Here is a 16,233-nt window from a genome sequence, read left to right on the forward strand (position 1 = left end):
ATTGAAAGTGGTAGTTTGTTTACAGTAGACAAAAGGAATAAATAATGTGCAGTATCCTCTAGCTACTGGGGATAGGTGAGTCTTCATGATTTAAATAAAGTAGCGACATTTCTGATTTTTATTATAAGTGTGCTTTTAAGTTCTTATGCATGAAACTAATGTTGGTTTTAAGATATTTTGATTAAAGTTCTTTCATGTTTATTGTTTAAATGTGTTTCTTCTTACATTATGGAATTTCCTAAGCAAACTGTATCAGTGACATTTCAAAAATTTATCTAGATTATAACATGTTAAAACTAGAGGAACATTTGAATGCTTCATATGCATTTCTTTATAAAATGTGGGAAACCCTTTTTAAAATAATTTTCTTTTTTTTTCAACTCACATTAGTTTTTTTTTTTTTTGCAGTAGTATCATTTTAACCCTCAAACTGCATTTTCACAGAGTATCTAATATTTTTTGCAAGTAACATTTTGAATTTGTTCTTCTTGACATATTTATGTTTATATGCATTTTGCATCTCCCTATTTCATGTTTTTGAAGTCCAAATGTAACAGATTTCAACTTTTTGTATGACATTATTTTTTTTTCTTTTACTGGGGTAGTAGCTCTCTTTCTTCTGACTTTTTTGCAAACCTGTTGTTTTTGAATTCTCTTTTTTCCCTTTATTTTCCTTCTCAATATGACACCAGGAGCCAACACAAAGAAAAACGCTGATGGTATAACCAGTAATGACCGTGGTGAAGATGAAGGTATTTTTTGTTTTTTTTCAAAGCTCGACCTTGGTGCATGATTTTATATCTTTCGTTCTTTTTTTTTTCTTTTTTTCATTTCAACCTGTTTTTCCTCCCTTATCTGAAGTGAGTACACTTTTGTGTGCTTCATTTTCTTCTTGTTTGGAAACCACTGTCATTTTTAATCCCAATGACCGTGTAGATGACTGCAAATCACCTGGGAGAACATGTATAAATGTTTCTCAGTATGAAGTGAGTAACAAAATGCAATTTACAAGGAAACTCTTTTTCTTTTTTTTTTTTTTTTTTTTGGCTTGGTCACAGGAAGAGAAAATGAAATTTTAAAACATGCATGTATGCTTTCTTTTCTTTCTTCCAAATGTTATCTTATAATTTTGTATTTTGGAGCTTTGGTCTTCTTAATTTCTTCTGTGGACGGTGAGACACCTCAGTAGAACTTTTCAGGGGGCTGGCATTTCTGTTTTTGTTTGTTTTTAGTGTTGTTTTTTTTTTTTCAAACATACTGATTCCAAAATGGGATTTTCAAAGAATCTTCTCTGGCTCACAGTAAAATACATGAAAAAGTGTCTTAAAGAGAAGTTTGTTTCTTTCAGAACTGCCTTTTATCAGCTTTAAGGAAAAAAAAAGGGGGGATGGAACTGAAATTTTTCAAAAAGTTAGCTCTATGCATCTTTGTCTTCACACCACAGCTGCTTTAAGAACATTTTTCCCCAAAAAATGTTTAGCTGCTGTGGAGAGTTTCTTCTTGAAGGATCTCAAATTGTTTGACAGATTATACACTAGAAGTAAAGTGATTTTTTTTTTAAAGATGGAAGCTAACATGACATCTAAACCATCATTAGCACGTTGTATCCTCTTCCTTCAGCAGAATAAATGGTTTAGAAGAAAAGAAAAAACAAATGTTTCATGTCAGCCTTTGCTGGCTCTAAGGCTGTGTAGGCTGGGTGAAAACATGTTTTTCCCATCTGAGTAGCAAAAGGCATGGATCTCCGTTTATTTACCTTAAAACGTTGAAGGCCCTCGATGGACCTATGGTTCTCTGGCTGAAAGGCAGTTTAAAGTGCAGTGGGGAGCTATCCTTGCTGGGAAGCAAAACTGCCCTCAAAGTCCCTTTTCGTCACTTGCTTGGTTTTCCTGCCCTTTTTGAGTTTTTTCATGAATCAGTGGCTCTACGAGAAAAGAAGTTTTGCCTTTGTTGCTTTCTCGTGCCTGCTGTTCTCTCAACACTACTGTTAGTTAATTTTTTTTTTTTTTTACCTGCGTTCATAGGGTTCTCCCTGCTTCTAATAACCCTCTAAGAAAGTTCTTCTGATGGCCTTGGAGTATCATACCTGCACCTGAATCAGCACCTAGCCTCTCCTTTATGAGGCCTCAGGACACCTGTAGTTTTACCCGTATCCCTGTATAGCCAACTATGGGTGTTAGTTTGCATCTTGCTTTTTTCTGGCTTTTCAGTGTATTATTCCCTTTTGACCGTTAGGATCTGTTTTCCCAGTGCTCACCAGTCACCTTTATTACTGTTAACAGTAATTTTCCTTCTAGTTTTTTCCGTCTAGTTTTCCTTTAATACCAAGCAACTATGATCATTTTCTTAACTTTGCACGAATCTGGCATCTGGTTATTTCTTCCTCAACCTCATGAGAACCTTGTTCTTTGTGTCTCGGAGGTAAGAGCCGCTAACCTAACGTTTTCTGTGAGGGAACCCCGTAAAGCAGCCCTCAAACTCTCAACTCCTTCCTTTGCCACAGTGGAGTAGCGTGCCGCCTACTGCAGAATGGTAACATAAATAAGGGCTAGCACAGCAAATCAGAGTCCAGAGAGAGGGGTGGATAGTGTAAAACGCCAGACCCCTGTAGGGACGGTGATTTATTTAAAAATTCCATGTAGCATATATGATGAGTGAAGGATTAAAAAATGATTTTTACTTCGTATTTAAGTTTTTTTTTTTTTTGCGGTACGCGGGCCTCTCATTGCCGCGGCCTGTCCCGTTGCGGAGCACAGGCTCCGGACGCGCAGGCTCAGCGGCCATGGCTCACGGGCGCAGCCGCTCCGCGGCATGTGGGATCTTCCCGGACCTGGGCACGAACCCGCGTCCCCTGCATTGGCAGGCGGACTCTAACCACTGCGCCACCAGGGAAGCCCCGTATTTAAGTTTTACAGGAGAAAATAGTGTTCTGCGACAGATTAAATATTTGCAGACACAGGGGCAGCTTGACACTTTTTTCTGCACTTGACTGTGACCACTGGGTTTCTTTTGCCTTCGGGATGCTCTATGGTGGCGCCCAGGAGCCTGTTCTGAGACCACGATCGTAATTCATTTTATACGCAGCCACCATCCAAAGGGTGGTTTGTTGCCTTAAAATTCCTTTCTGATAGTTCAAAAGCGTCTCCATGAATTAGGGAAAAAAAGTTTTTATTTAAGAAAAAATGAAAATAAATGTACATGGATACATTTGGTTTTCTTCTGATACACAGATATTTAAATGACACACACATATATATGTATACACAATACATAAATATCCAGAAATCATTAGAATCAAGGTCGGGATTCTTCAGCATTCAAGGTAAAAAAGCCCAAGGAATGATTTCCACCAAACAAGTTATTTCATCACAACTTTTCAGAAAGTAGGCTCTACAAATAGACATATGGTCTCCAAACTTCTGTTGTCACAGAACATTGCAAAATAGGATTTTCACATCATTGTTAAATAAAATAATGATGACTCTGGGTACTCTGGTTGCAAAGCACGATGGGAGTTTATATTCCCTGTAAAAATATGTAGCGTTGCCAAACTTTCATCTTGAGGTTGGAATCTTGTGCCATTTTTATCCCAGCTCTCCTCTCTCTCTCTCTCTCTCTCTCTCTCTCTCTCTCTCTCTCTCTCTCTCTCTCTCTTTTTTTGTCACTTAAGTTGGGATATTACTGCAATCGGTAAATTAGAGAAAAGACACTTGCTTGGACATTTTGTTTTGTTTTTACACATTTCTGTCCTGTTGATCATTTTTAACCATGTATTTGTTTTTTTGTCATCATGGGCCCTGTATTGACAGCTTACAGTTTCATGACTAGTTTTATGTTCTCGTTGTTAAGTTGAAATGAATCTATAAGCTCCTCTTTGACTGAAGATAGAAGTTACAGTAAAAATAAATTATCATTTTGACGTTGATTTCACACTTACTTAGATGATAAAAATATATTTTGTAGTAGATGCCCTTCTAGGGTTTGAGCACTCTTTAGGGAAGATGCATTTCATCTCCATCCTTGCATATTTAGTGTTGTAGATACATACAGAAACCTACACCTGCATACACGTTCCTTCCAATGCCTGCATCATTTCTATGAATACAAAATATAACAACATTGACCATTTTCCTTAAGCCATCTTACCAAGAGCATACCTAATTTAAAAAGGGGCCATGCGATTGATTCCAATCTAAACTAGGAAAAGTCACCCACGTCCTTTGCCCTTGACTTAGCATTGGTTAATCAGCATGATGTTTTATTGTGTTTCCTTACTTGGCTTTTTTTTCCAGACATCCATGATCAGAACAGTAAGAAGCCAGTAATGGTGTACATCCATGGCGGGTCTTACATGGAGGGCACAGGCAACATGATTGACGGCAGTATTCTAGCGAGCTACGGCAATGTCATCGTGATCACAGTTAACTACCGCCTGGGGATTCTAGGTGAGTGATTCCCTCTTGCTGATCACCGCACAGGAGGCCATGAGGAAGTTCTGCTTTTGGTTTGGGGCTCGTTGATTCCAACTGTGTTACTCTAATTCCTAGAAATCTCTACTACACAGAGCTCACTTCATGCTGCAAGATATATTTGTCCCTTAACGTTCACGCAGCGCCGTCTGTTTTTTGTTGTTGTTGTTGTTCAAAGTTTGCACTTTTTAATCCAGGAATTTCATTTCCTAGGATCCCCCTCAAACACATGCAGCCTCCAAGGTGATTGGATGAACATGATGCTTTATTGAAAGCACTTTTCTTTCTGTGGGCTTAGCATAACCCTGTGGAAGGAACACAGCTTGGAGACGTGTCTCATAACGCATTTGGTAATAGGTGATAACTTGGTAATGGTAGATAATGGCCACAGACATTAGCTTTCTTTTGTGGTTTTGTAGGTGTGTTAACCGGTTACTTGTGTGTCGGAAAATCTTTTACTTAATTCCTTAATGCGTTGTCTGTGTCTGTTGTATCTTGAAGAGTTGCATGGCTGTTGCATTTACGTGAGATGGAATACTCCTATTTGAATTTTGTAATTTGATGGCTTTTCATCTTATGTAAATTTTATGATTTATGATGAAAGGACATTGGCCAAGTGCATAGGAATTCAAGAGCAGCTCTCCGTTGTTGCAGTGTTAACTTCGTTTTTCCCCAACTGGGGGTTGGAAAAATAAATAACGTATTTTGAAGTTAATGTTTCGAAGCTTACCTTCTTCTGTGGTTTAGCCTGCTCTTGGTCAGTTCATGAATAAGATTCCTAGCCTGTGTAACAACGTTCGTTTTCAAGGCAAAACTGCATTGAGAGGGTGCAGAAAATTGCTCACAGCAGCGTGGCTATGAGAATGAGATCTGTATGCCACAGGATGGTTATGGTAAAAGCTACGACAAATAAAATGGACCAACGGACCTGTTTCAAATAAGAAACAGGGCTGAAATGTTTTCTCCAAAGAGGCGAGTGTCACTAAGAATATTTTATTTCTAACTTGAGGTTTTACTTTTGTTTTGAGCATCGTACTTCATTCACTGCTGAAAACATTCACCTATAGAAGACTGCAGAGTAAGGGGATGAGTTGTAGATGACCTTCTAATTTCGAAATGCACATCACCCACAGATGTTTGCAAAGTTGGGCATTTTGGAGCATCGGTAAAGTACTGGAAATGTCAGGTTTTTAGGATGAAACACAACAAAAAGCCTCAGAGTCTAGAGCCCTCTTGTTTTGTGGTTTTTATTTCCTTTTCTTTTCTCGTCGGTGCCAGGAGCCAGATCTTTGTGGAATGATTTCCGTTCGTGTCGCACAGCAAGGGTGGCATGCCTCTCTGAATGTTTTTCAGAAGCCTCTGGCTAGTTGATTTGGCTACTGGTGTTTGAAACCGGTGATGTTGTTTCTTGATGTCTTACAAAAGGTCCATTCTAAGAAAGAGGTGGGCAAAGGAAGCCACGGACCAGGGCTTGCTGCTAGCAGCCCTTTCAGAGAGGGCAGTGTGGGCGTCCCTCGGCAGCATCACCAGCTCTGGGCGTTGCTTTCTGAACAAAGCAGTGGGCTTTGGGTGAGTCCTTGCTTCAGTGGAATAACAAAGCGTCCTCCTGCCTGCACAACATGGTGGTGACGTGACTTAAAAGGTTAGATTTCAAAAGAAATCGATTTTCTCCCCCGTTTAACGCCAAACTGGTATTAAGCAACTTAACACAGTGGCCTCTTATCTCTTTGGCCCATTTGTGAATCTAGAAAAGTACTGTGGGAATTACACACACCTTCATTCTTTTTTTTTTTAAGAAAAGAAGAAAACACATAGCTTGCTTTGAGAACTTTTCTCATTGAACAATTTTAATTTTACCTTTTGTGCTGAGAGTTAAAAAGAAAAAAATCTTGGTAAGATAACAGAGGGCTGTGAGAGTTGTGGCCTGGACATAAAAGAAGCAGTTTAGCCTCTCCAATCCAGTCTATTTACATTCCACGAATGAGTTAGTGTGAAGCTCTGCACCACAGACCCCCTTTTATCTGATGGATCGCAGTGTGCCAACTTTGCTGATTCTACAGGGCGATAGAGATTTTTTAAATGGGACTTGGTTTACTGTTATCAGGGATCTTGCATGGGCTACCGTCCTCTGGAAAACTGGGCGGTGGCCGTTTACTTTTTGCTTGCAGGACATCACTAGTACCACTCACTAGCACTCTGATAGGAATAGATGTTTTTACCAAAATGTTGAAATAGTGTTGGAGTTTTTTTTTTCAAAAGTAAGAAATGCATAAATGCTGTTTCTCTGCCCAAGGAATGGAAAAGCACTGTTTGAGATGTTTACCGTTCTTTTACAGAGTAACAAAGGCTGTTTTCCTCCCCAAAAGAAAGGTTTAGGAAGATGGATGATGGTCAGAGGGAAGCAGGAGGCTGGCGTGGAAAGAACATAGATTTTTATAATGAGATAAGAATGAACTACTTGGTGTCTGTGGTGTGACATTGAGAAGGTCAGCTGATTTTTTCGGAGTCTCTCTAAAAGGTGGTCCCGTTCTCTCTCTGGCAAGGTTATTGTACATACCATATAAACATCCTATGGGTTTATGTACGTGAAGTTTCATAGCCCAGCACTAGGAACCAGTAAACCCAGACGGGTGATCATTTCCAGTGTTATTAATAGCCTTGGACATCTTATTAACAAGACTGTTGATCCACTGGAAAAAATTGCGACTGGCCAAAACGGTAATGTCTGTCAAATACTGACTTCTAAACGGAACCACCTTAATTAAACAAAAGCGATGATAAGACGCTCGTAATAAGACACAGATGACAGGATCTTCGCACGTGCTTTTTGAACAGTGAATATTTTCTTTAATCAGAACTGCGTCACACAACCTTGCTAGCCATTGAGCATGTAATTTATTATCTAATCCAGGACACTTTGAAAATTGTTAATAATGCTCTTAATAAACTGGGATTATTCCAGGCAAATTGGGATGTACCATCACAGCTATAAAGTAATTATTCATACCCACACAAGATCTAATGAACAAACCGGTGGTCCATTTATTTTCAAAGGAGATCTCTTTTTAAAGCATATTTCCTATTCGTCCTGCTGTATACCTTTGTCATTAGGAAAGCATACATAGCTAAAAGTTGAGTTCTATCACATCTCCCTCTATTTTTTTTCGTGATGATTGTTCAAAGACCATTGCTATATAAGAGGAATCTCCTCGCTGAGGCTTGTTGATGGAAATGCCTGGGATTTATTTATGGGTGGCTCTTTTGCTTTCCTTCATTAATCGTCTCTAATTTGCATCTTCAGTTGGTTAATTAGACCTCCATTCAAATGCTGATTTTAGTTTCTCTGAGAGCGTATTACTTTTTTGGTTATCCTATGATTTGATGCCTCATGCAGGCTTTAAACTATTTTGTTTTGAAACAATCTTATCTATATGCCTCAGCACGAAACTCATGGAGAGCCCGCAGTGTGGCCGTCACTGGACATTGTAGCTGCCCCTTCATTTAATCCTCATACACTCTCTTGGAAGGGTTCCCTTATCTTACTTTTGGGGAAACAAAGGCTCAGAGGTGATGGGACGGACCCACAGTGGTACAGGTTGTAGGGATTAGAGCGGGGATTGGAGCCCTGGTCTAACAGTATTAATTAGGTGAACTGCCGTAGGAAACAGTGCAAATCTTTATATCAGATCCAGCTTCTCTAATCGCACAAAACGTCAGATGTGCCTATGGTTGATCTGGATACAAAATTGCGATTCGATGCTTACACTGTATTTTTATGTTCCTCAAAGTGGGTCCTTCATCGCTGATGCATTTTCATCAAATCATCATTGATGGTCTACTCTGGTGCATGGTGATGTGGTATTGGCCCCAACGATGGCATCTGTAGAGTCAAAGCTCTCAGACACAGTAGATCTAAGGCTGTATCAGCTAGTCAGGTGTCTAACCTCTTACGCCCATTCTGTTGCCTTGTTGCTGTCTGTGGCCAATCAATGGAATTAAGGCAATTGACCCAGAGAATGACTTTGAAACTGCACAGCCCACTTTGGGACTTGAACCTATGGACCAGGACTCAAACTCAGCCAGAACCCGCATTGGGACTTGAACCCACTGTCTTTTGATTGAGATCACACACCTGCTCTCAGAACTGAATGAAGCTCTGGTTCTTTATGTCTCAGTGCAGAAAGAATTCAGTGAGAGACAAAGTGATAGGTAAGAAGTGGATTTATTTAGAGAGATAGAAGTGGATTTATTTAGAGAGATACACATTCCATAGACGGAATGCGGTCTGTCTCAAAAGGCGAGAGCAGCCTTGGGAGAAACACACTGCACAGACAGAGTGCGGGCCATCTCAGAAGGCAAGAGGCCATGAAATATGGGGTGGTTAGTTTTTATGGGCTGGGTAGTTTCATAGGCTAATGAGTGGGAGTATTATTCCAAGTATTTTGGGGAGGGGGGGTGGAGATTTCCAGGAATTGGGCCACCACCCACTTTTTGGCCCTTTACGTTGGCCTTGGAACTGTCCTGGCGCCTTTAGGTATGTCATTTAGATGCTAATGTATCACAGTGGGCATTCAATGAGGCTCAAGGTCCACTGGAAGTCAAATCTTGCACCGTCTTGGACCTAATTGATTCTAATCAGTTTATGTCAAATCCTCAAGGGCTATGTCATTCTTTTAGAGGTTCTGCCCTGTCCCCTTCCCTGCTGTTTCAACTTCAGTGGACTTCTCACCTGACAGGTATCTTACAGTCTTTTGAAATGTTGTCCATAGGTTTATATAACTGACTTTTTCAAGGATTGAAAAAGCATCAGAAAGACCTACTCATTTTTCAAGAAGTGTAGCTACCCTCAAAGTTCTTATCTCAGGGAAGGTTGTGTAATGGTGTTTCTGAAGTTGCCTTTCTCTTTAAGGTTATTAATTGTGTAAGACTACTTTCGTTCATTGGTGTCATAACTTTAAATGTAAGATGGAAATGGTTTTGAAATAAACGCACAGCAGGAAGAGCATTTGAATGAAAGGCACATGACTTGAGCTCTATGCGTGCTGTAATGGCTTGGCCACGTGGCATTCTGGTCTCCTTTGTGGGGTCTTAGTCTCCACTGAAATGGAAGGTGGGTGGGCTGGCATTGGGAGGAAGCCCTTTGACGTCAGCCAGAGCAGTTTCACCCTTACCTGTTTGATACATTGCTGTTCCACACCAGTTTCCGTTCATAAAGGGGGTCCAGAATCACTGGAGGAGGGGCTTGATACCTGCCTTCAAAGACCTGTGATCTGAATTCCAGGTGTGCGCAAGCAGTTTACATCAGGGGTATTTAGTGGTTCTAACATGCCTTAGGTACCGCTGCTGAAAAATGTCAATTTCCGATTTATATTTTTCTTTCACTTGGGATTTAAAGATGCTTACTATTTGGTACTTTCACCATTTTTTCCCCCTAAAAATCCTTTTTTTCTCTTTTTTTTTCTTTGTTTTTACTACAGATTTTCTTTCCTTTTTAAATTAATTTTTATTGGAGTCTAGTTGATTTACAGTGTTGTGTTAGTTTCTGCTGTACAGCAAAGTGAATCAGTTATACATACACATAGATCCACTCTTTTTTAGATTTTATCCCCATATAGGTCATTACAGAGTATTGAGTAGAGTTCCCTGTGCTATTCAGGAGGTCCTTATTTGTTATCTATTTTATATATAGTAGTGTGTATATGTCAATCCCAATGTCCCAATTTATCCCTCCGCCCCAATCCCCCAGTAACCATAAGTTTGTTTTCTGCATTTGTTACTCTTATTTCTGTTTTGTCAATAAGTTCATTTGTACCATGTCTTTAGATTCCACATATGAGTGATGTCATATGATATGTCTTTCTGTGTCTGACTCACTTCACTCAGTATGACAGTCTCTCGGTCCATCCATGTCACTGCAGATGGTATTATTTCATTCTTTTTTATGGCTGAGTACTATCCCATTGTGTGTGTGTGTGTGTGTGTGTGTGTGTGTGTGTGTGTGTGTGTATGTACACACCACAACTTCTTATCCATTCATCTGTCGATGGACATTTAGGTTGTTTCCACGTCTTGGCCATTGTCAATAGTGCTGCTATGAGCATAGGGGTGCAGGTATCTTTTTGAATTATGGTTTTCTCCAGATATATGCTGACGAGTGGGATTGCTGGATCGTATGGTAGCTCTATTTTTAGTTTTCTGAGGAACCTCCATACAGTTCTCCGTAGTGGCTGCACCAGTTTACATTCCCACCAACAGTGCAGGAGAGTCCCCTTTTCTCCACTCCCTCTCCAGCATTTGTTGTTTGTAGACTTTTTGGTGATGGCCGTTCTGACCGGTGTGAGGTGCTACCATTGTAGTTTTGATTTGCATTTCTCTGATAATTAGTGATGTTGAGCATCTTTTCATGTGCTTTTTGGCCATCTGTGTGTCTTCTTTGGAGAAATGTCTGTTTAGGTCTTCTGCCCATTTTTTGATTGGGTTGGATTCTCTTTTAAATCACTCATGGAACACATCTTCCTTATCAAGTCAAAAGTTCATCTGTTAAAAAAATTAAAGTTCATCTATAAAGAAAAAAATACCATCTTTCCTTTCAAGGATCTCCATGCTACCCCCTAAGTCCATCCTCTTCCCTCTCTGCTCAGATTTCCCCTGATCAGATTTGTGACCAGGAAAAGCTTCCTTTATCCATCCTCAGAGAGAAACCGCGCATTATTTAGGGATGGAAGAATGCTGTAAGAAGCTAAATGGGTAGACAGGAAGGATGAAGTATTGCACTGAGGGAAAAGATAAAGTGGAAAAGTACAGGAAGTTTGGGAGGAGTATGAGAAAATGGGGGGCAGAGGCCAGGCACTTGATGTGGGACCAGTCACAACCCCAGAACGGAAAGAGGGTGGAAGGAAAGATTGAAAGCCCTTAGAATAAACCTCTGTGGTGGGCGGGGGAGGTGATCGGCCAGCCTGGCAACAGGCTCCCGGACTCATTTCTGCAAAGCTCCCTGATGTGTCTCAAGACGGACTGAGGGTTAGAGGGAGGTATACCCCCTAGATAACACAGTCATAGGATGGACACAGTTCATGGGGGAAGGGAGGGCTGGCGTAGCTTCCCTGATCCTAAAGTTATGCAAAAAAGAAAATAAACAAGATGCTTCCCCCTTGCCCTGCCCCTCCCCCCAGTGTCTTTCATCATCTTCATCAATAGCTCTCTGTGCATTTAATACTCATTCGGAAATGCTGTAATCTGGACTCTGTTGTTGCTCGTGTGTTGCTAAGAACCAGAACTCTGGACAAAAAACATCATAGCCCGGTTTTGTATCAATGATCATTTACTTGGGTTTTCCTCTTCTGCCTCCTGGTGGCCAAAAATGCCCATTGCATTAATTTGATTTGTTCTGCGATTAAGGAATTGGCTTGGTTGTGGATGATCTCTCCTGCCTCTGGGATTTTGCAGGCACAGGGCGGGGGGTAGATATGGAAGCCCCTGCGGTGGAATAAAGACCCTGACATGAGACAGATGCCTTTTATGCAGAGGTTGATATGAGCCACAGAACAAAGAGGGTCCCTCGCTGTGAGGTGACAGAGGGCCACAGAGGAAAGTAAAAGTCTGCAGCAAATAAAGACAATGTGAAAGGATGCGGGGGGGTGATGAAGAGGCAGAAGAGACATTTTTTTTCAATCTCAAATGCACAAAATTATCGACTAGCGTGTGCCTTATGACGGAGAATTTCCTTGATCTCTTTGTGAACGATTCAGAATTTCTTAAAAGAAGTTGGCCTGTTACTTGTACATGCATAGCCATTTTTGGAAATCACAATGCCTCGATACATTTGATGCTCGGATACTCTTATTATATTTAATAAGTACATATTTTCCACTTAATTGATTCCAGGGTGTCGTGTCAGTAATAATCACACGGGGTATACATTTTTTTAAAATGCTCTTTTCCTGGACATGTTTACATCCAAAACAGAGTCTCTTAAGATGATCCATTCTACGTGAAAGAAACCACTTTCTCTGCTCTGTGTGCTTTCCTCATTTTGCTTTTCACCTAGCAAAAGAAGGCTTGATCATTTTTCGTTGATTAGGATAAAGTGGTGTCTGTCTTAATGGGGAAGAACACAGATGAACATCACTCTGAATGAAAGGAAAGGTGTGATGGGCATTTGAGTATCGGGCAGCGGAGAAACTGGAAAGTTCCAAGGAGGAGTATTCAATTTAAGTGCCAAGATACATTAGCTTGATTGGGGTGAGCTAGATATTAAGTCTCTGGCAATCATTCCATCAGATAAATGGTTTTAAAACAATGCCTGAAAGAGAAATACCTGCATTCTTCCTATGTACCTTTTCTTCCTTCCCTAGATGTATTCAAGGAATTAATCCTTCCAAGTCAGATCATTGAAAAATCTCTAAAAGGCAATCAGAGTGGGACTTTTAAAGACCACAGAGGCTGACACTCCAGGACTGTACAAATCGTGGCCTGCAGATCATTTTTCTTTTTTTTCCCCGCACATTTGCGTGAAAGTATGGATTGCACGTTTTACAGGAAGCGTGGAATGAATATGCACATGTCCACACTCACCACGGCAGTGATACCGCAAAAGGGCATATTCTGTTCTAATATAACTCTCCTAGTATTGTCCAATCATACATCGATCAGTCATGGGCTTTATGAAAATAAATCCTTGGGGACATAAGGCTCAAAGTGAATGTCTGAGGGATCAAAACGTAATGCAGAAACGGCAGATACACCGTGCATTTAACAATGTAAAATGTATTTTTCAAATAAGATTAGTTAGTAACGTATGGATTGGGTAAGTCCCATCTAATGGGTAGGGCAGCTTTTCCTTTGATTAAAAAAACTAATAATAATAGCTCTTTGGAAAGAAGTGTGCAATTCTCAGTATAAAAAAATCAGAACTATTTTAGAATGGTAAATGCAACATTCCTCTGACATAACAGCCATTAGACATGGATGAGCTGGGGTCTTCATGCAAATAAATCAATTGCAAGACTCTTGATCCCTTTAATTATTTGAGACTGCAGGCACTGTTTTTTGTTGCATTCAGCACAGAGGCTTTTATTCTAGGCTCCGATATTATGGGGAAAAAGGCTGTGTCCTGTGCAGTGGGGCTAGTCATCAACAGGTGGCTTGAATACGTGCATTATTATAAAGCTACACATTTCACTCTAGACAGACGTATGAGATCATCTCCCAGAGAAACACTACCAATCCTACCAAAGACACCTAAGATTTGGACCGGAGCTGGGAAAACAATTTTGGAATAAAGAACTGTTTCCAGTTTGGATTGAGAAATGTTTTCTGTCTCTCAAAGTGGCTGCTACATCTTTACTAATATATCCCAATAATGGTTTAGATGACTCAGTTGTGCTTTTTCTTAGGCATATGACAGATAGATAGATAGATAGATATTGATATAGAGAGATAGGTGTATATATATATATATAAAATGTTTAGATATATAGAGAGAGGTAGGTATATATTATGTAAAGATACACTTAGAGATAGGTGTATATATATTATAGAGATAAATACAGATAGGTATATATATGATATATAGAGAGAGATATATGTAGAGAGATAGGTATATATATGATATATAGAGAGAGATATATGTGGATATACATATATATATCCTCTTGTCCCTTCTTTATAACCATGTAGAAATATCACACATCTTTTCCTGTAATACTTCTTTGTTAAACCAGGCATAAGAGTTCACATCTTTCCAAAAAAGAATCTTGTGCAAATGGCCTTATCCATTTCTACATTTCTTTTTTTACCTACGGTATCCACTTTTTTAGTTATATTTATTTGAGTCGTATTTATCTGTTTCTCCCCACTTTCTCTCTAGTTAGTTGACTTCCTCGACTTTAATCATAGTGTTCACCCACACGGTTCTCCTGAGGACCACTCATACATCGTTAGCCTTTTCTAGGACAGTCCGAATTCTTTCAGTGGCCTTGGCTGCGTCCTCATTTTTCTTCATCTTCTTGTAAATGACCCACTGGTTCGTCTCCACTCCCACCTTTCACTGTCTGTGTCCTTTATTTAAAATGGTTTATGTACCATGTTGTGCATTGAACGTGTACAGTTCCATGGCCTTTAGTATATTCACAAAGTTGTACCACCATCAACACCCCCTAATTTTTGAATGTTTTCATCACTCCAAGGAGAAACCCAATATTTATTCTTCTCAGTCTCCAAAGACTTAGGCAACCATTAATCTACTCTCTCCCTATAGATCTGCCTTTCCTGGGCATTTCATACAAAGGGAGTCATATGCTGTGTGCTCTTTTGTGTCTGACATCTTTCACTGAACATGATGTTTTCGACATCCATCCACGTGGTAGCATATATCAGTACTTGGTTATTATTTATGGCCAAATATTTATTCCATTGCCTGGATATAGCATGTTTTCTTTATCCATTTGTCTTCTGATTCGTATTTGGTTTGTATCCACTTTTTGGAGATTATGAATACAATGCCATGAACATCCACGTACACGTTTTTTGTGGGGATATATGTATTCGCTTCTCTTGGGTACAAACCTAGGAGTAAAATTGCTGGGTCGTAGGATAAAGCTGTTTAATCAGCTAAGTAACTTCCAAATTCTTTTCCAGAAAAGTGGCTGCACTATTTTACATTCCCACCAGCATGAGGGTTCTAATTTCTCCACGCCCTTACCAACACCGGTTCTTATCTGTCTTTTTGACTACAGCCATCCTAGTGGGTGTAAGGTGCCATTTTTGATGTGCATTTCCCTGATGGCTAATGACATTCAGTACCTTCTCGTGTGAGTGTTGGCCATTCGTATATCTTCCCTGGAGAAATGTGTACTCATATTCTTTCCCCGTGTTTGAGTGGGGTATTTACCTTTTTAGTGTTGAGTTAAGAGGGTTTTTATGTCTGTTTGCTTGTTTTTTTAAAATGGCGTGTTCTGGATACGTGTTCCTTAGCAGATACAGGACTTGCAAATATTTCCTCTTATTTTGTTTACTTCCCACTTTTGGGATGGTGCCCTTTGAAACACACATGTTTTTCATTTCGATGAAGTTCAATGTATCTCTTTTCTCTTTCTGCCTTTGCTCTTTGCGTTGCTTCTACGAAGTCTTCACCTAACCTAAGCGCTCACCACTTTATTCCTATATTTTTTTCTAAGAGTTATACAGTTTTAGATCTTGTTTTAGACCAGATCCCTTTTGAGTTAATTTTTTTTTTTTTTTTTTTTTTTGCGGTACGCGGGCCTCTCACTGTTGTGGCCTCTCCCGTTGCGGAGCCCAGGCTCCGGACGCGCAGGCTCAGCGGCCATGGCTCACAGGCCCAGCCGCTCCGCGGCATGTGGGATCTTCCCGGACCGGGGCACGAACCTGTGTCCCCTGCATCGGCAGGCGGACTCTCAACCACTGCGCCACCAGGGAAGCCCTCCATCAATTTTATAATGTAAGTATATTTGCATTTTGAGTGAATACGAATCCAAAAGAAAGACAGCAATTCATTGTCAATAAAGGTGTTTTTATGTATATACTTTCGGTGTGCAAGACAATAGTCCGGGTTTAAAAGGATATTTAATTTTTTAAGTCTCCATTCGTGCATTTAACACAAATTCCTGTTGAGTTCATACCACGCACGTGCCAGGCTGGTTAGAAACAGGCAACTGATGGCAGGTGCTCCCTGATTTTAGGGCACTTCCAGCTCAATGCAGCCAATAGACAGCTCCTGGTAGTTCCTTACAAGTTCCTTAACCAA

At 40.1% G+C, this 16,233-nt stretch overlaps 1 protein-coding gene across 2 annotated transcripts in view; it reads left to right on the forward strand.

The window, feature by feature from the left end:
- Positions 1-16,233, forward strand: part of NLGN4X (neuroligin 4 X-linked) — a 291,389-nt gene that overhangs the window by 163,242 nt on the left and 111,914 nt on the right. The window contains exons 3-4 of one of the 2 annotated variants that reach the window (XM_029241236.1): positions 693-752; positions 4,293-4,445. In XM_029241236.1, the coding sequence (XP_029097069.1) occupies positions 693-752; positions 4,293-4,445 (213 nt within the window). The remainder of the gene's footprint in view (positions 1-692; positions 753-4,292; positions 4,446-16,233) is intronic. The other variant, XM_029241237.1, reaches the window with a different exon arrangement.

The sequence above is a fragment of the Monodon monoceros genome, unplaced genomic scaffold (genome assembly GCF_005190385.1).
Source record: "Monodon monoceros isolate NGI ecotype Baffin Bay Population unplaced genomic scaffold, NGI_Narwhal_1 Super_Scaffold_22, whole genome shotgun sequence".
Classification (NCBI taxonomy): Eukaryota; Metazoa; Chordata; class Mammalia; order Artiodactyla; family Monodontidae; genus Monodon; species Monodon monoceros.